The 23,709-nt window shown below is 41.7% G+C and overlaps 1 protein-coding gene across 12 annotated transcripts in view; it reads right to left on the reverse strand.

The window, feature by feature from the left end:
• DDX31 (DEAD-box helicase 31) overlaps window positions 1-23,709 on the reverse strand; it is a 122,504-nt gene that overhangs the window by 95,388 nt on the left and 3,407 nt on the right. For 11 of the 12 annotated variants that reach the window (XR_010130384.1, XM_063696819.1, XM_055351409.2 and 8 more), the window contains exons 2-13: window positions 19,146-19,402; window positions 18,968-19,043; window positions 17,914-17,957; window positions 16,412-16,482; window positions 15,373-15,437; window positions 9,169-9,213; window positions 7,806-7,847; window positions 6,966-7,030; window positions 5,160-5,279; window positions 4,918-5,024; window positions 3,530-3,765; window positions 2,602-2,778 (exon numbers count right to left, since the gene is read on the reverse strand). Coding sequence is in view for 11 of the 12 variants with exons in the window: in XM_063696819.1 (XP_063552889.1) it covers window positions 2,602-2,778; window positions 3,530-3,765; window positions 4,918-5,024; window positions 5,160-5,279; window positions 6,966-7,030; window positions 7,806-7,847; window positions 9,169-9,213; window positions 15,373-15,437; window positions 16,412-16,482; window positions 17,914-17,957; window positions 18,968-19,043; window positions 19,146-19,402 (1,305 nt within the window). In the remaining variant the exon portion in view is untranslated. Of the gene's footprint in view, window positions 1-2,601; window positions 2,779-3,529; window positions 3,766-4,917; window positions 5,025-5,159; window positions 5,280-6,965; window positions 7,031-7,805; window positions 7,848-9,168; window positions 9,214-12,797; window positions 15,061-15,372; window positions 15,438-16,411; window positions 16,483-17,913; window positions 17,958-18,967; window positions 19,044-19,145; window positions 19,403-23,709 lie in introns of those variants that run through there. The other variant, XM_055351416.2, reaches the window with a different exon arrangement.

Consider the following 23,709-nt stretch of genomic DNA (forward strand, 5'->3'; position numbering starts at 1 on the left):
GTGCTCTTCAGTCATGAAGCTCTATGCACTTGAGTTGGTCACATTCACCCGTCAGCAGCAAATACAAAGAAATAGAACCAAACTACTCAAAATCTGGAAAAAAGTAAAGTCTCTGCCGCTTTGGCACAGTCACTATGTGCTGTGGCATGTCTTTCTGGTCTTTCATGTGCGTAGATTTTGTCCATGGCTGGAAGCCCAGGGCACACCTCACTGAGTACACTGGATAAAGACATACAAACAACAAACATTCACCGAGTGCCCACCATGTACCAGACCTCACACGTCTGAACTTTGCTAATCCTCACAGCAACCCTGTGTGTAAGCACTATCATCACCCCCATTTTCCAGAAGAAAAAAACTGAGGCACAGACAGGTTAAGGAACTTGCCCAAAGGACACGCACACCTGGTAAAGGGCCGGAATGATATCCGAACCCAGGGAGCTGTGTTCTGGAGTCAGTGCTCAGACCCTCAAAAGGACAGATCCATTTGTCCAGTCTGCTGCATGGTCTTTATAAACGATCATTTTTAATGGCTGCATTGTAGAATCAAAATCAGAAAAAAATCAGAAAGTTCATAAAAGCTTATGAAACACCTTAAAGACTAGTTATGATGTATTCAGATTTGGGGTAAGAAAAAAAAACCTACTAAACTCTTAGACTTTCATCACAACTACCATGCAAATAGTAACGTCTATCCAATGCTCATAAACTTTTTTAGAACCATGTCAACCATCTAAGGAGACCATGCTAAGGCCTTGTAGGACAGTGGCCAGGGTAATAAGTCAGGAAAATTTAAGTGGGACTGTTTCAGCTTAGTCTGGAACAAGAAACTTACCCCTAATACTTACAAAAGAAAACACAGGGATACTATAACCTCCTGTCTTCCACTGCAAAGGCTAAATACTACACAGACATTCTCCTTTTTAAACTATAAAAACACAATTTTAACTATAAAAAAACAACTTTTAAACTATAAAAAAAGAACTATTCCTGAAAGACAGATAAAAACAATAGTAATAAAGGCGCTTAACATCTACTGAGCACTTCCTGTGTGCTAGGCCCTGTACGGAGGGCTTTGTCTGCATTAACTCAGCCAACCTTAAAGGAAGTACAATTATCATCCCCATTTTACAGACATGGAAACTAAGTCACAGAGAGGTTAAATATTTACCTGAGATTACACAGCCAGCAAGTGACAGCCAGGACAAGACCACAAGCAGGGTGCCCCCAGAGGGCACAGCTATAAACAGCACGCTAGACTACTCCCCTGTTACAACGTGAGATGAACAGCCTCTGTATAATGAAGCTATAGACTCTTGTGTGTGATCTATTACAGCGAATTCCTAGACCATTCTGAGTCCATACCCAGCTCCCCCCAACCACGCTTGGATCGACGCTGCAGAATGCCTCTGGTAAAAACGGATTCACAGGATTAGTAAACAAAGCCTAAAACAAAAACAAAACCCCAAACCATTAATGGTATTAAATAAATAAAACCAACAACTTTGATTGAATCAGGGATCCAAAGGTAAAGACCAAGAGTTTACCTAATGCACAAGGGCTGGAATATTCAGGGATTCCTATATAATCTTGTGGCAAATAACCCGTGTCCTTGAGTGACCTTGAACAAGTTCGTTTTTCTGGGCCTCTATTTACTTAATTATTAAAACAAAAGAGCAAAAGCAAAGAGAGGCTGGACTTGTTTAGGATCGTGTCAAACCTCTAGTGTCCCTTTTAGCTCTAAAAATGTTATGATCTTTTAAGCTGGCTCAAGTCAAATCTCATTCTGATTTCTAGTTTTCTTTCACACTTTCTAATTTTCGAAGCTGCCCGGTAACCTCTCCTCTAGGGCAAAATGGCTCCTATTTCCGAATCTTGCTTGTCCTTTCTTTCCCAATTCCAGTGAGTATATCTCACTCCCATATTCCACCCCGACTCCATAACAAACGGCCTAGTTAAGAGTGGAGGAATGCGACTCACATAGCTAAGTCCCTAAAATACGGGAAATGTTGTATTCTTCTTCCTGAACAGAAATCTTACTCCATGCCGAGAAAGAACTGGGAACCCGAAGCCCCTTTGGTTCACGGTACCCTCTCCCAACCGAAAGTGTTCTGAGTGCAGCGCTGTGTCTTGTTGACAATGACAGCAGCCGTGCTCAGCAGTACCATATGGGATCCACAATTTAGCTCCATTAATGCTCTTAATTTGAAGACATCAAGCCCTAATTACACACTGGGTACTAAAAAGGCAAAACCCTTCCCTGGTGCCAGCTACTTAGTGGTACTCTGTTGCCTTAACAGCTGGTTGAGGTAGATTCAGGCCAAGTCGGGGCCTGTGAGCTCTCTCGGGTGGAAGAGACCAGCTCCCAGAGCAAAAGCAAATGGGAACAATAGATTCCCCTTGCCCCCATCAATCCGGCAGTGTGATCCCCTCTAGTTTCAGTGGGTCACCCATTTTCATCTCATTCTTGACTTGCCCAGTGGAGTGTGCAAGGGTCGTAGCCATTGCTGAGCCTAAAGACCAGGTTTGCCGGACTCAGGTTCGCCCCCATCTCCACGTGGGGCCGCAGTGCTGTCGCTGCACAGGGAGATCAGTGCTTACCTGCTGCTCCATGCCGCCATGCAGCCGTAGGAATTTTAATCGCATGGAGGCAGATGGCAACTGCCCTGATGCCGGCGCCCCTGAGCTGCTCAGCAGGGTCTGTAGGAAGAGGCTGTAGTGGAACTCCACCAGCTCGCAACTTGAGAAAAAGACAACCATCTTCTGGTCTTTCTCAAACTACATCGATACAAAGGGAGGAAAAACCGACATATTTTAAGATTAGGTGACGTCAAAACGAATATTTCTCTAAACTATACAGTCATGCTGACCCCCATTTGAAAATAAAGGTGACTATCTTTGAATTATTTAAAAAAACAAAAACAAGAACAGTGATACTCCACTCTACAAAGAATGCAGGAGAGGAAAACGACACAGCTATCATTTCAAACAGGTTTCCCTTATCTGACAAAAATAAACACACCTAGGAGCACAGCTGTGTGGGAGCTCCGTTCCCTTTATTCGCCCAGGGCTTGCCACATGCAACACTACCTGGCTGAGACCCTACATATGCAGAAAATCTTCACCCTTAAGCCCTTCCACTTACTATTTTCTCACATCTCAGAGTCATCGCAGAAATCTAGTAAATAAATACACAAATGCCAGGACTCTTGGAGAAACATGAGCACAAGCCCCTATGTCTGCCTCACATCCAGCTGTTCCCGCCACCTGTGATGTTCCTAGTATCAGTCCCAAGAAAGGTATCGAGGACATTTCAAGCTGAACATCATGGCTATCATTGACCTCTGATTTTTTACCATAATCCTAAAACCTGACTGAAAGGATGTATATCAAAGTCTGCATCCGGAATGCAGACGTAAGTTGGAAAACCTCTGATTTTTGGTGTCTCAACTCATTGCGCCCAATGGCTTAACACAAGAAAGCAGGCCTTTCTTCCCTGAATCAAGTCGGCTCTAGCCCACAGTCCCACCTTGCATTTCTGAAGAATGAAGGCCGCTAGGCAGACAAGCCTCAGTTTGCTGGGAACCACAGTCACATGCTGCTTGAGACTCTCTGGTATTGCAAAGCTGCCCAGCTCGTCGCCAGCTGGTGGAGGACAGACCTCCTGGACCGCTTTGTCCTTTGGGTTCAACTGGTCATGGCTCTTGTCCAGGACAGAAATACTGACTGGATCATGCAAACTGATATCAGCTAGCCGCGTTACACCTTGGATAAAAGTGAGAAGGGCAAAGCAGACAACAAACACACCATGAAACTGGTCACAAAAGCGTACCCCCATACAGCACCCACTCATATATGTTAGGACTACGTATGTTACCCCATGGGTATCATCAAGTCCCAGCACTGATCCGCCCTAGTGCCAACGTGTGTGTTGCAGGGAGATCTACCAACGTATCTTTCCATAGCCTAACGACCAATCTGTACCAACATTCTATAAACACTCACCTATGGAACAGCGTCCAAAAGATAGCAACAGATACTGCGCCCACCCCCACCTCCCAAAAGGGTTCTTTGGTCAAGTAAGTTATGGCAAATCTTGGATTTCAAAGGTTTCACAAAAGCTTGTTTGCTATAAGCAGCCCTCTCAGGGCCTTTATTGTGTTAATGTGCCCTGAGAATATCCAAGGGAGGGATGTGGGGCATTTCTCAACCTTTCTTGACCACAGAATCCCTTTTTCGTGAATCATCCCTCTAAAATTAGAACATGGGGAACTGTGAGGGACCACATGCATGGCATCTGGTACATGCACATCATAATGTGGCCTAGTAAATCAAGGAAACCAGACACAAAAACGTGAAAGCTTCACTGCTGGTCAATGACTCACTGTGTGGGGTGGATCTGGTGGAGTGATACAACTTTTCCAAGCCTTCGTGTTCTCAGTGATAAATAAGAGAGCTAAGAATTTCCATCTCACATGGATGGAAGACAGAGAAGAGCTTCACTGATATATTTTTTAAGTTTAATAGCTCTATAGGAGGAAGAGTGATTACATTAAAAATGCACTCAGATAAGAGGTCATCATCTTCAGTGCAAAGGTCCTGCTCTCCATGGGTTGCAAGTGCACAAAAACCTCATGAAACCACCAAGCCAATAGCAGCCAGTCTTTTCTCGTCCTCATCCCTGCCCTTTCTCCCTTTCCCCATGCCCTGGGGAACATATCTGTTTTGGATGACTTGCAGAGGGAAGCTGGGAGCGTAGAACATAGAGTTTGAAAAGGCAGTCTTCTAAGGACAGCTCTCTCCCTGCCCCCCACCTCCCTGAGGTTGAGAATCACTGCAGCAAACAACCCAGGTTAAATCTAGGTCCTTCCTCTTCATTAAGAACAAAGAAGGACCCATCACTTCTTTTCAACTCACCTTCTGTGAGTGTCGCTGATAGCAAGACATTCTGTCGTTTTTGGCATTCAGCATTTACAGCATTAAGTATCACTGTGATGTCCTTTTCAAAACCCAAATCCAAGATTCTGTGATTGTAAAGAAAAAAGAAATTTTCAACTATATGAAGAGCAAATGTGGTCTAAGGGGCTACAGAAGTTGCAACTAGGAGAGCAGAAACAGCCCTTCTCTTCTACCTGTCATCATCCTGGGACGAGGCTCACCTGTCTGCTTCATCAAACACCAACCACCGCAGCCGACTAAAATGAATGTTCTTTGTGGATTTTATATGATCCACCAGGCGTCCAGGAGTTGAGATAAGGATATTTATTCCTTTGCGGAGTCTGTTTAAAATTATATATCATAAAAGAAAGTAAATCAAACAGGGCTACGCCAGTAGAAAACACAGGAAAAAGGCAAAATAGACAGACTCATTTCATGTACAGTGCAAACGTGCCATAGCCTGAAATCATGACAAAACATAAAAACTGGGTAGAAAGCTGTGCTTGAGTCTTTCCCTGTACTGTGAAATGCAATTGTTAAGATCTGGAATTACATTAAAATCATAAAACTTTAACTTTGAAAGGGGTCATAACTACATAATCCAATGCTCTTTATCTGACTCATAAATCCTCTCTAGAACCTTCCAAAGAGATTGTAGTCTAGCCTGTTCTCGAAGGTTTCTGTGCCAGGGAATCTAGTATCTGAGCAAGTGATCCCATGCCAATGTGCTCCAATTGCTAGGACACTTTTTTCTTATGCTAAGCCCTTTATGTAACTTCCATTCAACAGGGCTCAGCTTTGTCCCATGGGTTATATACAATAAATCTAATTTCTCATTTCCCAGACAACCATTTTCCTGTCAGTCCACTGTAATAAAAGCTTCCAATTTTTAGCACATTTTTTTTTTCTTTGTAGAGACAGGGGTCTCACTATGTTGCCTAGGCTGGTCTCAGACTCCTGGTCTTAAGTCATCCTCCTGCCTTGGCCTCCCTAAGCGCTAGGATTACAGGCATGAGCCACTGCACCCAGCCTAGCTGGATATATTTTCAAGCTTCCCTTGCAGTTAAGTATAGTCATGTTTGTTTTAGCAATGGGATAAAAGATAAAGGGAACATGCCAATCACACAAGCACCTTCAGAGGGAGCAGGTATGAGCATCTCTGTACCTGCTGGCAAGAAATTAGATGCAATAGTTGGAGTGCCTGCAACTATCTAAGACTATGAGGTAATCTTAAAAATGGAATCCTTCCATAGTGGCACAAAAAGACAGAAAGAGCTTGGTCCCCGACACTGGAGCACCGGGCCAGCCTTGGACTGGCTCTGTCAGATTTCTTAAATGTGAAAGCAAAATAAAACTTGTATATTGTTTGTGCCACTGTTATTTGTTATTATTGTTGTTATTCACAGCTGAGTCGAATCCTAACCAATGCTTTGAGGTTTCAGGTTTCATATTTACTCCTCAGTTATAGACTACATGCATCACTATTGAATACTGATTATTAAGCTATAATACAATAAAAATGTTTTCAAAAGAATGAAGACAATTTGAGATTTACTTGTTGCAACGATTTTCAACTGACACCCATTACAAATCCTAATAAAGAAAGGAATAAACATATTCGGTTGTAAAAAGCAAGTTACAAAGCATTACATAAGTGAATGATCTTGTTTTTGTAAAAGCAAACAACAAAACCCCAAATTCTTAATGTCCACAAAAATGAGTGGCATGCAGGTGGATGTATACTAAACCAGGGATGCTATAGAGCATTGGGTAGGTGGGAGTTAAGAAGGTGACAGCACTGTTACTAGCAACATCAGAAGGAAACCTGTTTGTAGGTTTAATATTTTAAAAAACAGCATCGTCTAGAGGTGACCGCTCCCCACTGACTCAATCTGTCCCTGTGCACCGGGACTAGGAAGCAGAGCCTGAGACAAAGCTCTCAGCAGGTTTAGAAGGACCCAGCCTTACTGAATAGGAAGGCAGGACACATTCAAGAAGGAAACAACAACCAACAAACCTCTTCCTACCTGGCCTTTTCTGATTTTCTCTTCTCTCCTCCCATTAACACTCCAGGCACAATCCAGGTGAAAGGCTACAGAAAGACAGCAGACCACAGTCAGTGCAAAGCCCCCTTTACTAACATCAGACATTGATTCCAAATTCCCTTTCCTTAAACAAGGCATGGGAGAGAACTGGTGCTTCTCATTGTATAAGGTGTTATTGTGCAGACACAATTCCTAGGCATTGCTACACCCATGTTCACTATCAGCAGTAACTTGAATTATAGGTATATAACTAGCTTCTACCACAGTGAGAGAGAAATGTGAGCTTCTTAAATCATTCAAGTAGCTTGCCTTTCTTTTCCCACAGAGCCTGAACTGAAAACACATGTCAGTAAGTCTATTGCCATTTTTGGGGTTAAGATAAAACCCAAGCAACACCCTTCCCTACTCTCCACCCCTAATAAAAGAAAGGATGGATCAATTCATGATCCAATTTGGTGAGCTGGCTGGCTTTGATTCTGAAGCCTTCACTCTCCTTTCTTAAACAAACCCTACTTGCAGCTAAGTTGCTTTCTACTGGATCACCGTCAGGCTGTACCTGTGAATTTCTGTATGTGGCTTGCTAGTGACTATGATGAACAAATTGTAGGACTTTATGCACCAGGAGTCACTGATAATTCAGCTAAGCTAGAAATTGGTAGGTTCAGATCAGTAAAAACCTATAAACTACCTAGAGAGAGCAGAGATATCTAGGCAAAAGGAAATAATTCTTATCTCTTTGAAAATAAAGAATAGACTGTAGTATATTAAATCCTTCCTCAAAGTCAGCAAGCAAGATGAAATGGAACTCATGGTTTGCCTTACCTTAAGCAGTTTCTGGACAGTGTCAAAGCTTTGTAGAGCTAGCTGTAAAAATTTTAAAAGTTATAGATGATGAACAGGATCCCTTCTTTTTTTTTTTTTTTTAAAGACAGTTTAATGTGATTAGGATCCAAACTTGGACCTCAAGTTAAGATTTAAGAAGAAAAAAAATCCTATACACAGAATCTAATATACCTTGTTCTTAGACTGGTTCTGCAACCTGTCAGTTTGGGCAAAGAGGGTAAAGACAACACGTCTATTTCTTGGACATACACAAAAATAGTGTTTTGTGCTCCCTCTGCTGGCTCAAATTCCCAGAGTGCCACACACAGAAGTTCAAGTCTGTGGTGCACAAAAACGTAAGAGAATGAAACAAAGTAACCTGAATTTGACTCTCCTTAGAAAGAGAAAGAATATAATATGTACGCAGAGTAAACCACAATAGTGACGCAACACGGTAGCCTCTGGGAACTTCGCTGTCAAGGAGCGATGACTGTATTCTACAACTGTGCCAGGATATCTGAAGCCTGGGAGATGGTCGCTCCTCAAGTTTATATCAATAAAACAAAAGCAAACCAACAGCTCCACTGGAGAACAAAGCAAGTGAAAATTAAAGTAGGCTACAACCATTAACAACCTTCAAAAATGCCTCATACAGAATCCCGTTCTTAAAGAACGTATATACAGTTTCCACATATTTAGTATTCATGAAGCATCCTCAAGAAGTAGCAAGTTTGCTGCTGTAAAAATTTTAATAGCTTCTGTGCCTGCTCCTTCACTGGACTGAGCTGAGATAGGGGACTGCAGGCTATATGAAAAGCTGACTTCAAATCATCTCTGTGATCAATTCTCTGTAAGGAAGTGATTAGCATTTGATATAGAAACCAGATACCCTAATCTGAAGTTGCCTCTGTAGGCAAATAAAATAGATCAGATAGAAGAGATTTCCACCAAGAAAGAAAAAAATATTGAAAAGTTTAACTTTTAGGAACAAGTAACATTTTTGGTAGCAGTAGCTTCTTAAAAAAAATAAAGGTTCATTTTCAGAGCCAACTGCTTTTGGTTTTGAATAAAGTTGCTAAAAAATTGCATTTCTGTAGGTTTTTTTTTAGCAACTTAATTCAAAACCCAATTAAACAGACATTTAATAGTATCATTAGTTTCTAGACAATAGGAAAATACTTTTTCATACTTATGATTCTCAGAGACTACTTGAATTTTTCTCCTTGACAAGAACCAGAAGGATGGTTTCCAGGCAAATGGAACTGGTGTGCAGTGGCTTGTGCAGTAGGGAGAAACATGGTAAAACCACTTTTAAATTCAACGGGACATTAGTGAAACATTGCCCAAAAAGGAGCCTACTTACCTCTCTCGTTGGCACGAGCACCAGGGCATAGGGGCCATCACTGCGCTGTTGACACACAGAAAAAAAATGCCATGAGCAGGATAAACAAAGGCAGACTCCAAATGGACAGGACACAGGGGTGGCTGGTTGTAGAACATCAGAAGCACTCTTAATGAAGAAAGGGGCAAAATAAGGTTGCCCACTGATGTGGTTTGGCTGTGCCCCCACCCAAATTTCGACTTGCATTGTATCTCCCAGAATTCCCACATGTTGTAGGAGGAAGGGCAGGGGGGGCAGGAGCGAGGTGGTAATTGAATCATGGGGGCCGGTTATTCTCGTGATAATGAATAAGTCTCACGAGATCTGATGGGTTTATCAGGGGTTTCTGCTTTTGCGTCTTCCTCATTCTCTCTTGCTGCTGCCATGTAAGAAACGCCTTTCATCCTCTGCCATGATCATGAGACCTCCCCCAGCCATGTGGAACTGTAAGTCAAATTAAACCTCTTTGTCTTCCCAGTCTTGGGTATGTTTTTATCACCAGCGTAAAAATGGACGAACACACCCACTAACCCCATTATTCTAGAATACTGTTCTAGAGGTCCTGGCCCATATAATCAGACAAGAAATATGATGTATAAAATTAGAAAATAGGAAACAAAATTATTGTTAGCAGATGTTATTTTATCTTACAAAAAAAAAACCATAAGAGAACTAAGGTAAAATCTATTACAAACAAGATAATTTTGTCAAGCAGCTGAATGCAAAATTAACATATAAAAATCAATACCCAGCCAGGTGCAGTGGCTCACGCCTATAATCCCAGCACTTTGGGAGGCCAAGGCAGGTGGATCACTTGAGATCAGGAGTTTGAGACCAGCCTGGCCAACATGGTGAAACCCCATCTCTACTAAAAATACAAAAATTAGCTGGGCATGGTGGCGGGCGCCTGTAATCCCAGCTCTTCGGGAGGCTGAGGCAGGAGAATTGCTTGAACCCAGGAGATGGAGGTTGCAGTGGGCTGAGATCGCACCATTGTGCTCCAGCCTGGGTAAACAAGTGCAAAACTCAGTCTCAAAAAAAAAAAAAAAAAAATTTCAACAGCCTTCCAATATAAAAAGTTAATAGCAACAAAAAAGATAAAAGGAATATAAGCTTAGCAAAAAATATACAAAATCTATATGAAGAAAATTTAAAAACACCTCTGAGGGGCATAAAGTAAATTTTGAATAAATGGAAAGATACACCCTATTTCCAGATAAGAAGATGCAATAGTACATACAAGCTAATTCTCTCTAAATCACTACATAAGCGTAATGTGATGCTAACAAAAATGCCACAAATATGTGTATATATAAAATAACATATATAACCAAACAACCTGATTTGAAAGTTCATATGGAAAAATAAATGTACAAAAATAACCAAGACATTTATGAAAAACATCAGATGTTAAAATAATTTAAAGCTACAGCAATTACAAATAATGATACTGGCACATGAATAGAGATTATAATAGCAAATAAAGTTGAGAATAGAATCAAATAGATAACAAAATTTAGAAAATAATATAAGGGCCATTTTATATCAGCAAGAAAAAGATGGTTTAATTCAAAAGTCCTGTGAGAAAAGAATAAAGTTAGGAAAACAAAGCTGGAATTGTCCTTTTAATAGATGACATAAAACTCAGAAACCTTAAAATAAAACACTGATACGTTTTATTACCTAAGAATTTTAAATTTCAGAATGGAAAAATAATACCTAAACAAAACCAAGAGTCAAATGATAACCTGGGGGGAAAATATGCCACACCTGAGAGAAAGAGCTAATTTCCTTAATTTATATATTTTAAAAAGCCCTGCAATTCAATCTTTAAAAAAAGACCAACTTGGCCAGGCACGGTGCCTCACGCCTGTAATCTCAGCACTTTGGGAGGCTGAGGTGGGTGGATTACTTGAGGTCAGAAGTTAGAGACCAGCCTGGCCAACATGGTGAAACCCTGTCTCTACAGAAATACAAAAAAAAAATTAGCCAGGCGTGGTGGTGCATGCCTGTAATCCCAGCTACTCAGGAGGCTGAGACAGAAGAATCTCTTGAACCCAGGAGGCAGAGGATGCAGTAAGCCGAGATCGTGCCATTGCACTCCAGCCTGGGCGACAGAGCGAGACTTCATCTCAAACAAAACAAAATTCAAATAGAAAAATGAATAAAGGGCCGGATGTGGTGGCTCATGCCTGTAATCCCAGCACTACGGGAGGCCAAGACGGGTGGATCACTTGAGGTCAGAAGTTCAAGTCCAGTTTGGCCAACATGGTGAAACCCCAACTCTACTAAAACTACAAAAATTAGGCGGGCGTGGTGGTAGGCACCTGTAGTCCCAGCTGCTTGGGCGCCTGAGGCAGGAGAACTGCTTGAACCCGGCAGGTGGAGGTTTCAGTGAGCCGAGATTACGCCACTCCACTCCAGCCTGGGCAACAGAGCGAGACTCTGTCTCAAAAAAAAAAAAAAGAAGAAGAAGAAGAAGAAGAAACATAAAGCAGCTGAGAGCATTGGAGGGCATGGGAAAACTGGACCTTCTACACCGCTGCTGGAGTGCACACTGGCATATTCCCTTTCAAGTTTAATGTTGGCATTATCTACTAAAATAAAAATGCAAATTCCACTTACAGAAATTTCTCCTATAGACCATATGTGCGTGTAAAGAGGTTGTAGAATATTTTACAGACTGTAGAGTATTTAAGTGGCCTTGTTTGTAGCAAAATACTGAACATAATATAAATTCCACCAACCAATAAGAGAATGAGTCAGTAATTCATGGTACATACATACATACAATGAAATGCTAGGCAGTCATCAAAAAGAACAAGGTAGCCCAATATGGTGCTAATTAAGGAGCCCAAAACACATCAAAGGAACCAAAGCAAGGCACAGAACATCCTGCATAACAAAGCAACCACTCGTGTATCAAACCAAGCAAAACAGAAAAACAAAAAACTTCACAAAATTGGTAAGAGGAATTATACATCCTCATATTTGCTTGATATGCAGAGAATTTCCCCAGGCGGATATACAAGAGACTGGTAATAACCACCATGGCATCTTGAGAAGCAAACTGTGCCACTAGGGGAAAGTGGGAATAGATGACTTTACTTTTCACTATATATATTTTTGGTACTCTTCGAAATTTTTAAAACATATATGGTACATTATATCTAAAGAGTATTAATTAAAAAAACAGAAGAAACCAAAGTAATCTGAAAAAGGCCCCTAAGCCAATGGTGCCTTGCACATTCAAAGTGCTCAAAGACACTGAATGAATGAACAAAACAACATTAGTGCCAAAGCTAAGCACAGAGTTAACAGCAAATTCAATTACAAGTATGGTTTTCGTGTTTTGCATAAGAAACATTTACCCAAAAGAAGAAAAGGATTTGGAATTCAAACCAGAGTTGTCTGTACTCAACATCGACTTTGTGAGACTACACTGAACGCAGGCTAGGAATGGTAAATATGCTAGTACAACAGCAGCAACGTGCCACTGTGTGACGTTAGGAGATTCTGACATTTCAAAAGGTGTTACTACATAGAGAAGAAGAAAGAAAAATCAATTCCTCACAGGGCACAAGTAAGTGAGGGAGGATGGATATGATGTTAAAAAAAAAAATCAGAGCCAAAATAACTGAAGAGTGTGAACACAGAAAAGCAGTCCGTTCTCATGCCATCACCAAAGTAATTTAAGGATCTGTTGGGTGCCTTAAATTTGCTGTGCCCTCCAGATAAGTTTTTTACAGGTCAAATCATTTTACAATGAACTCCAAGGGACTATATTGAGTATTACTTGAAATAAGTGAATTAAATTGAGTCTTGGAAAACTGCGTTTCTACAGAATATTCCAGTCTTTAATAGAATGACCGACCTGTTCGTGATTTTTTAAAATATTGCAGCAAGTAAAATATGACATATAACCAATCAAATCACTGCCCCTCCAACTAGCCACATGACCACGTTGCTGACGATGGCTAAAGCATGATGTCACCATGCACTGCCCGTCGGGTCTCAACACTGCACATGCATTAGCTCAACCCTGATCCCAGCCCTTGGAGACAGGCACTGACTGCTACTATCCCTGTGCCACAGCAAAGGCACTGAGGCACAGAGGATGAACAATTTGCCTCAAGTTACCCTCAGACCCAGGACTGAGCACAGCTGCCCACCACACCATTCCCCTGATGTGTATGTCATCAAATCTCTCTCATCCTCCAGTCATGGATCTATGAAATGAGAGTTAGGCTAGAACTGTATAAGCCATTCCAGCTCAAATAGTCCAAACTCTTCAACTGGTATAAAGAAAAACCTCTCTACTGGCAAGATGCTCTCCTGGAGTACGTAAGTGGATGAGACTTTACTACCTGATTGTAGTAATTTACATTTATTTTTCTCTATGTGCCAGGGACAATGCTAAGCACTTTACACAAATTCTCTCACCGTAAAGCACTTAATAGGGGGAAAAAAATCAGTTACCTTTAGGAAATAAAATTCCTCACTCAGAGAGAACCAATGTTAACAGTTTGCTAAGAATTATTCCAGCCTTTTTATGCATACATACACAACTATTACTTATGAAACTGGGGTCACACTATACACATCATTTTGTAACCTGCTCTTTTTCAAGTAACAAAGCAAGAATATTTGCTCAAGTTCACAAACAGTAATTGAAAAAGTATCATTTTTTAATGGCTATACTTGGTTCCATCTCTGGATGATTTTGTAGGGTTTAACTGATTTTTAAAAATTCTGAACCTATTCATTTTGAATGAATTCAGGCTTATAATTTCAGACTTACAAAATTTTGTATAAAAAAATACAAGGAATTTCCACACACCCTTCTCTCAGCTTCTCCATATGTATTATCAATACTTTCATCCACTCATTTTAGCATCTGTGATAACTCACGCCTGAAACAATATTACTGTGGCATTTGCCAAATGGTGACTTTCTATTTCTATCATTTCTATATTTATTTATTAGAGTTCTACATAAAGAAGAATTCTACCTTCTCCCTCATTTATTTATTCAATAATTTATTTGTATCAGTTTGAACTCATGGATATTTTGTTTTAGTTTATAGACTGTAATGCAACACTATTATTGTCACTCAAATATCAGGTAGGCTAGATATACTGCTAATTCTGCATACCCAAACTGAGAAAAACAGTAATCGATTAGCTTTTGTCTGTTTTTTGCACTCACCTCACTTTCTATTTCTGGTCTCACCACTCCCTCCCAGCTGAGAACAACGAGGGCTGTATTTGTAGGATCCTGGGCTGGCGTTTGAGATGAAGCCTCTGCCCACGGATCACAGCAGTTAACTGGCCTCCTAGGGAACTCAACCCAGGCACTAACTTAACATGTTTCACAACTAAAGATAATTCTAGATAATCTCAAAAATGAGGTAGCCCAATTTGTCCTCATATTAACATTTCAGCTAAATAGGTGCTTATTTTCATATTTACTGTTCATGAGAAACCACTGTTTTAAATATGAAGTTCAGCCTTCTTGGTCAAAAGTAAACAGCACATTGGAACTTAGAAGGTTAAAATTTAATGCTTTATATACAACACAGACTCGAGCATGAATGGATAGCTGCAAAACCAGATCACCTTTATTGAGTGACCATTCTGTAAAAGGTCCCATGTTAGGTACTGTGGAAGACACAGATGCATGGCCCCTACATAGCACAGGAGTCAGGAATTAACCTTCACTGTAAGTCTTCACACAAGAGTAAGGAGCTTGGTCTCTGCAGCCAAACAGAACTGAGGTAGAAATCTAGTTCCTCCATTACTTGTTGCATGGCCTTGGTTATTTAACTTTCCTAAGCCTCTGTTCTTCTTTGTAAAATGTGGATAACAGTAATACCTGTAACACGGTGGGGGAGAGAGCAGTGAAAGATTCAAGAAGGGAACACATGCAAAGTATCATGCCTGACACACGCGGAGCATCTTACAAAGCTTTCCTGTTACACTTACTATGACAACTGTGAAGTGTATTTATTCTACTCTAGGCACAGTCTCTAGATACAACACATTTATGGAATAAATAAATTAAAAGGAGGTGAAAAAAATACTCAGTGAAAACAGATTCTTTTAGTCCTAATGTTTCTGTTATGCTTCAGTTTGATGGTTGCTTATGCACTATGAGCAATGACAGAAAAACACATTTGATACACACCTGTATTTTTGACTCCATTGCTTGAAGGGACTGGACCACAGGAATGCAATAGGCAAGAGTTTTACCTTTCAAAAAAAAAGCAGAAGCAATTAAAATCACACACCCTACAGATGTTTAAGAAAAGCAAAGGATGTAGAGGAAACAGGCTCTGCTATCTTCCAGTAGTACTAAATTCTAGGGAAAGGGAAACTGCCCATTATACATCCAAGAGAAGTGAAAAGGGACTTCCCCTGTCTGCCACAAATCCCAATTTTGCTTTGTAAAATGAGTACTTCTAAAAAACTAGAAGCTTCAGTTCCTTTATTCATCTAACAAGAGATAAGAATATGTCTCCCAAATTACACAGAAGCTCAACTTGATGGCTGTCTGTAGGAGCCAGAAAATTCCTCCTTTGAAGTCCTCCCTACCCTCTCAGATGAGCTTCAGTGGTCAATTACATCTCTGCAGTGCTGATGTGATTGGGAGCCAGTCTGTACTCTAGAGCTAATCTCTAATTGCGGAGAAACCAACAGATGGCAAAAACTTTGGGTATCCAGCCTTCTGAATGGTGGCCGAGCTGGTGGGAGTAAAGGATAGCTGACTGCCCGCTGAGGGCACATGAGGGTCAAAACAGCAAGTCCAGACTGGCCTGGAACACGGCAGAAACAGTGTTCTGTCCTCGAGCACAACTGGCATCTGATCAGTGTACGCTCAGGCCAGAAATCACTCTGTGTTTAACACCAGAAGAAGACATTCATTCTCCACTAGAGTGAGAATGGGCAACTGTGGCCACCACACCTTGGTAAAGCCCCGAAATAGGCTCTGAGGAAATTATAGCCGAACCGGACTACTTCCTAATCATTTCTCATCGTGGTACCACCAACTGTCCCCTTCCTTTCATTATGTGAACACATTCAGGGCTCTAATCAAAAGCATGGCCTCCCTCCCCCAAACAAAACAAAACTGCCACCACCACCAACCCAGACACCGCATGGCAAAACCTACTGCATGACCGTGGGCCTGAGCAGACGAAAAAGGGCAGAGATGAAATGAGACTAACCTGAGCCCGTCTGGGATCTCACGAGAGCGTCTCTGCCTTCCAGCAACACAGGAATACTTTGCTTCTGAACACTGAGCCACCCGAAAAAAAGAACACACTTTACCTATATTATCCAGTTACTGGCAGAGACGCAGGATACATAAAAGGCAACTGCCCACACTTGGATTCATCTGGCAACTGCCTCCTTAGAAGCTATCAAAGCATTCAAATAAAGGTGTGAAGAAACTTTCGATGATTATAAAGATCAAACCCTAGTTATATTTTTAGAACTTAGCCTGAAAATAGTGAGGCAAACCAGAGACTGGCCATTCTATTAAACTAATTCTTTTAAAAATGGGACAGGCAGCCGACTGCGGTGGCTCACACCTGTAATCCCTGCACTTTGGGAGGCTGAGGTGGGTGGATCACCTGAGGTAAGGAGTTTGACCAGCCTGGCCAACATGATGAAACCCCATCTCTACTAAAAATACAAAAAATCAGCTGGGAGTGGTGGCACGCACTTGTAATCCCAGCTACTCAGGAGGTTGAGGCAGGAGAATCGCTTGAACCTGGGAGGCAGAGATTGTAGTGAGCCAAGATCGCACCACTGCACTCCAGCCTGGGCAACAAGAGCAAAACTCCGTCTCAAAAAAAAAAAAAAAAAAGAAAAAGAAACAGGCATGACAACAAATCAGTTACCACAAAGTGTATCACACACTCTTGCCCTCACTAACAGGAATATGAAACACAATGAAACATAATGGAAAGGTTTCCATGCAGGATAGCAGGAGGAAGCTCGCCAACTATTCAGAGAGCCAGCAGCAGCTGTCCATTCTCCAGGAAAAGGTTATGGACATGCTGAAATGTGTGTCTACACATGTATTTTAAAACGAGAAACGAAAGAGACACAAAAATCACTTAAATTTGGTTGAAAACAAACAAAAAACTTGTGGGGAGGTCCCTTAATTTGGTCTTTAATATTCCTATTAATTTTTACTAGTAAAAGTAAAAAATCATTATGAAAATGCACAGAAGCACAAATACTCAAAACAAGGAAGCTCATCTCCTCGCACCTATTTTACTTCTTTATTTTCCAGGAGTCATTCCCTGTAACAAACATTGAAAACATTTTTTCAGTATCCCACTCTATCCAACTGAACATTTACTCGTCTTTTTGGTTGACCCTAACTCTTACTACTAAGAAATGACATGGTCACATGCTATATTTTGGCCAAATTCTTTTCAGGGAAGCACAGAAAACAGCGGCGCTCATGCAGCCCACCTTCTGGATGAGACGTCTCTTGCGGTTCAGAGCCAAGGGCAGAACTGGATGGAAAGCCAGTCTTTCTATTTAACAGGTGGAGAGAATGAGTAGCTAAGTGAGATGACAACCCTTTATGGTTGATAACCTGGCACTGTCTTCCAACGCCAAGACACAAATTTGCTCTGCCTTGCACACACAGGTTTCGTCCGGTTATACCCACGTAATGCCTAAGAAATCAAGAGGAGCCTGAAGTTCTTACCTGGTCATACTAGACATTTTTAAGACCGTATTTATTGTGGAAATCTAAAAGAGAAGATGAAAAAGCTTTAATTAATATTTTGATACAAAATATTTAACGGAAATTACACAAAAAAGGAGAAACTATTGAGAGAACATTGACTACTATGATCAAATTAAGTTCCTCCACCCAGGTGGTGCTCTCTACTTGGGGCAATTCTGCCAACCGCCCTAACTCCCTGGGGACACAGGGCAAAGTCTGGAAAAATTTGTGCTTGCTATAACCAGGGGAGGCGGGCACTGCTGGCATCTAGTGGGTAGAGGCCTGGGATGCTGCTGAACATCCTACAGTGCACAGGACAGTCCCCAAAACTAAGACTGACCTAGTCCAAAATGTCCACAGCACCAAGGCTGAGAAACCCTGATCTACCCCACAGGTGAGAAAACAAGTTTAGGTAACCCACCCTACAGAAGGGGTAGTAAGCTGTAACCGTAAGTGCAGAGGAAACCAAGCCTGCCTAAAAGTTAATATATTTTTTTCTTCTTACTCATGAGTCTGGAGAACTCACTTTTTTTCCTTTAAAGTGTCCATTTGTTTGTAGAACACACACCAAAGTACTCTTCTTCCCTTACTTCTCTAAAACTGTGGACGTCCTTTAACAGCAAGATGCCAGCACAGTTCCCTCTCCTATGGCCACTGTGACATCTGCCACCACAAACGGCTTCACCACTACAACTATCCAGTAAATAGGGAGCTGTTTTAAGTTTAGCAAGTGATGTCCTGACCCTAAATCACGTTAGTCGAGGAAAGTCTTCAATACTTAAAAAAACACACACACAAAAACACAAAAAAACAGAGGATGGGGGAAGGCGGGGGCCAGAAAACAGTGAACAGTAACCTAAGCACCCTTGAACTGTCCTAGAAGAGTATCATATCAATCTGAGTTCATTCAGGTAACTTAGAGCAGAAACAAACACTCTCTGATTTCTCCTCCTAGAGCTGCCATTTCACAGACCTTCTGAACGGACAAACACACCAAAAAAAACTGACCCAGAAAACACTGAAAGGTACTTACTAAATGTGGGTGGAGGCCCAGCTCATGAAAAGCAGCTGAAGTAAACACTTTTTCTTGCACCTGCTTTACCACAGGTCTGCAAATGATGAACAAAAACCCAGGCATCAGTGCCAATATTAAGAAAGAAAAGGCAGAACACATTTTTTTCTTCCTGAAGGGCATCCGCCCCTGGACATACCTGTGGAGTTCTGGAATGTCAGGGTTGTTTTTAAACAGTGATGAAGTCTTAATGCATTGTCTCTCCTCCTGGTTTCTATCACTTGTGCTAACCGAATGCTTCTTTGGAGAAAACGTTTTTTGTGTGTTCCCCTTAAAAGTCCTCTGAGTTTCTTTAACACTAGTTTTCTTGGCTGGGAGAAATGAAGTTTTGTTCCTCCGTTTCGCTGGGGGAGCCTCACTGGACGCTTGGTATTTTCTTTTTGTAGCCTTTGCTTGCTGCGTTGTTCCCAGAAGGAAAGATCAACAAGAGATGCATTAGTCCATGAAGACAGAGCTCGGAGTGAAGCCTGACTGCCCACAGAATTGCATCTCTCCCTGCAGAGATCATTATGCCCCATATGTCAAGCAACAGTTTAGGGTTTGCAATCAGACTCTTTGACTCAGCTTCTTCCAAAAGGTAAAGAAAAGAAAAAAAAAAAAAGTCTCAGCTCACTCATCTACCAGACCTCACCAGCCATTCTTAACTGTTAAATCAATCAAGATAAGGTAAGGATGAAGAAGCAGCATTTTTCCAGTTGAATGTTAACTAATGGAGTCTGTTTTAAGGGAAGCAAGAATCCACCTTGTGAAGGGTGTGTCAATCCATATTCCTAGGAACCATTCACCCAAGGAGAAAAGAGGGGTGGGGGAAAACGAATCTTTTCTCTCCACCAACAAAGCACACTGGAGACCGCACAGGAGAGGGGCGAGGGGGAATGCGCATCTCAGCCCGTGCCCAGGAAGCGGAAACATTCATTACCATTCTACCCTAGCGCCTGGATCTCTCTCATTCTCTCCTCTCAAGCTGCTCCTCCAGATTCAGACGGCCTGGAGAAAATTCCTACGCCCTGTTCCCATTCCAAATGAGAATGCTGCTCCATCCATCACCTCTACCACAATTACTTCCTACCTCCCTTGCCTTTCGAGTCTCTGAGTCCCCGAGTCTCTGCCTGATTGTCGATTACAGGCTACACAGCACTAGGGATCTCTTGCCTGTTGCTTCTTATTTCCATTATAGGAATGTGCTTAAATGCATGATGTCCAAACTTCCCCTAGGAGAAGGAACATCCAATTCCTCTATTTTCTTTGGCCTTCTTTTCTGATTTACAAATGAATATAAAAGCATCCCTTGAGTAGCCAGTGCTTGTTATTCTGGAGTTTTGGGTTCTCTCAGAATATGTTATTTTCCTCTTTGCTTGAAATAATGACTTGGTTTTACATGTCGGCTTTCTTTAGCCATGACTGTCAGCTTCAGACTAACCTACCAATAACAACAGTTCTTTGTTCCCTAAGGATTCTTTTACCTAAGTAATTAAATACAACTTCAAATATCTAATATTAATAAAGTAAAAACAGACATATTCCATCTTACAAATTTATTTTTTACAAAGTCTCAAGTTTATGAATTTTCAGATTAAAGAAAGAGATGAAATCAAGTTTCAGGTTTGCTGAATCATTTGCAAGACAGTATGAAATGTGCAGACTTCACCTGATTTACAGACCCAGGACTCCTGGAGCGCAAAAACTCTTAAAGGCCACTCCCGCCATACATGGAATTCCTGACAGTCCCGGGCAGGTGGACTGGCAGCCTCTCCCTGCACACCTCCTGCATCCCATGAGGCAGCCCATTCTGTTCATGACCCATTCTAGGAATCAGGAAGCTGTCTCTGACATTTATGCAAGATCTGCATCCTTGAACATCTACCTAATAGTCTGAGGTATACTTTTTGCAGCAACACAGAACAAGCTTACTTCCTCCTAACACATAACATTCCTTCATATATCACATAACTCTCTTTTCTTTCTTCTTTGGACTCAATATTTCAAACAGGACACAACTTTAGATCCTTTAACATCTTGGTCACCCTTTATTCCTATGTCAACATCTCTCTAAAAGCAAGTACTCAGAGTTAAACACATTAGGTTTTCCATTGCTCTTAGGCTAAACTAAAAAATCTGTAATATTGCCAGGTGCCATGGCTCATGCCTATAATCCCAGCACTTTGTGAGGCTGAGGTGAGCTGATTGCTTGAGGCCAGGAGTTCGAGACCAGCCTGGGCAATATGGTGAAACCCTGTCTCTACAAAAAAATACAAAAATTAGCTGGGCATGGTGGTGCATGTCTGTAGTCCCAGCTACCTGGAGGCTAAGTTGGGGGGATCACCTGAGCCCGGGAGGTCAAGGCTGGATTGAGTTGTGATGACGCCATGATGCCACTGCTCTCCAGCCTGGGTGACAGAGTAAGACGCTAGCTCAAAAAAAAAAAAAAAAATCTGTAATATGATCAACAAAGCCTTCTAGAATCTGACCTCTGGCCACCTCACCAGCTTCAGCTTTACTCTCTGCCACTCGGGTCTTCCTTCAATTCCTAGAATGTGCTGTGCTCCTTCCTCCTCCTTTGCACATGCTACTCCCACATCCAGGACTCCACTCTGCCCTCTGGCTGGCCACCATGTACTCATCCTTCAGATGGAGGCTGACCAACTCCTTCCTCAGAAGAGCCTTTCCTGACCTCTCTTCACCCGGTCAAACCAAGGTGCTCTGTTCTTGGCTCTCCTGGCACCCTTATTCTCCTCCATAGCATTCGGCAAAATAATAAGCATAGCACGGAACTCATTGTTTTATGTCTGTCTTTCCCGTTAGATTGTAAGCTCCACAAGAAAGGGGCCAGTCTGTCCTACATAGCACTGTATCCCCTGTATAGGCCCCTGTCTGGCAGAGTAAGCACTCAACAAATACTTGTAAGATGAATGAATAACACACAATGGAATTATCCCTTTCCACCAGCTGGATACGATTCTATTACTTGTTAGCTTTTCTCCCCCAGCATCCAAAACACATTCATTTAGCAGTTGTCAAGAAGCTTGGTTCTGAAGACACAAAGTAGATTTGCCAAGCCCTTGAGGAAGTTACACACTAGCAGAGGAGACAAAAGTATAAAGGCATAAATCCAACCTCCACATTGGTGCTACAGAAGAGATACATAAAAAAGGCTATGAGAGCACCAACAAAAGCTAGACTAACATGGCCTCCTTCTGGCAAAGGAGAGGGAGGCAAGAAAACCAAGAATGCTTCGTGAGGTGGCCTCTGAGCAGAGAGGGAGCAAGGACATATCTGAATCTACTAAAAATTAGTTGTGCAACATGAAGCAAGTCACTTTCGTTTGAGTCTCTGTTGCCGCACCTGTAAGATGAGGGGATTTTGGCAGATGACTTCTAGGGCCCATCAAGACCTAAGAGTCTAAGATGCCATGGCTTTGATATTAATAAACATACTGAGTAGTTACTATATGCCAAGGATTATACTAAGTACTCACATGTATTCTCTCATTTATCGACACAGGTACCGTTATCATCTCATTTTACGATGCAAACATGGAGGCAGAGATGTGACGTAATTTGTCCCAGAATCACTGAAGGAACCAGGCTTTCCCCAGGCATCATGATTCTATATTCTAGAGGCCTCACAACAATACTATAATCCCTTTTATTAACTGCATCCTCTTTGCTTTAGAAAACATGTGTATGCTGGAAACTTACTCTTTCTGCTCAACATTATAGTTTTGCCTTGTATAGTCTTAATCCACATGGATTTGGTTTTTTATACATAGTGCGAGATAAGGTTCCAATTTCAGTTTTTAAATTCACACAACCACACAACGAATTGTTCCAGTGCCACTTATTAAAAATGTCATCTTTTCCTAAGCAATTTGCAGTGTCATCTCGGTCATGAATAAAATTTCCATTTTTGTATTGGTCTGCTTCTGGGCTCTCTTTTCTCCTTTGCTGGTCAATTTGTACAGTTTTGCACCTTATTCCAGACTGTCTGAAGAAATAGAGCTTTATAATAATTCTTAATTTTTGATAAGTTAAAAAAAAAAAGAAAACTTCATGTGTAGTGACTCCAATTTTGAGTTGTTCTCTAAAAGGACATACACCAAAATGGCAACAAGCATTGTCTGAGTATGGCAATTATGAGTGGGTTTTTAAAAATCTTTTTTCCTAATTTTCTATAATAAATTTGTATTAATATCAGAAATTTTTTTTTGTTTTGCTTTTGTTTTGAGACAGAGTCTCACACTGTCACCCCGGCTGGAGTGCAGTGATCTCTGCTCACTGCAACCTCCACTGGTTCCCGGGTTCAAGTGATTCTCGTGCCTCAGCCTCCCGAGTGGCTGGGATCACAGGCACCCACCACCACACCCAGCTATTTTTTGTTTGTTTTTTGTTTTTTGTTTTGAGACAGAGTCTCGCTCTGTCGCCCAGGCTGGAGTGCAGTGGCGCAATCTCGGCTCACTGCAAGCTCCGCCTCCTGGGTTCACATCACTGTCCTGCCTCAGCCTCCCGAGTGGCTGGGACTAGAGTCACCCACCACCAGCCACCACGCCCGGCTAATTTTTTGTATTTTTAGTAGAGACGGGGTTTCACTGTGTTAGCCAGGATGGCCTCGATCTCCTGACCTCGTGATCCACCGGCCTCGGCCTCCCAAAGTGCTGGGATTACAGGCGTGAGCCACTGCGCCAAGCCTTTTTTTTGTATTTTTAG

The sequence above is a fragment of the Gorilla gorilla genome, chromosome 13 (assembly GCF_029281585.2).
Source record: "Gorilla gorilla gorilla isolate KB3781 chromosome 13, NHGRI_mGorGor1-v2.1_pri, whole genome shotgun sequence".
Taxonomy (NCBI): domain Eukaryota; kingdom Metazoa; phylum Chordata; class Mammalia; order Primates; family Hominidae; genus Gorilla; species Gorilla gorilla.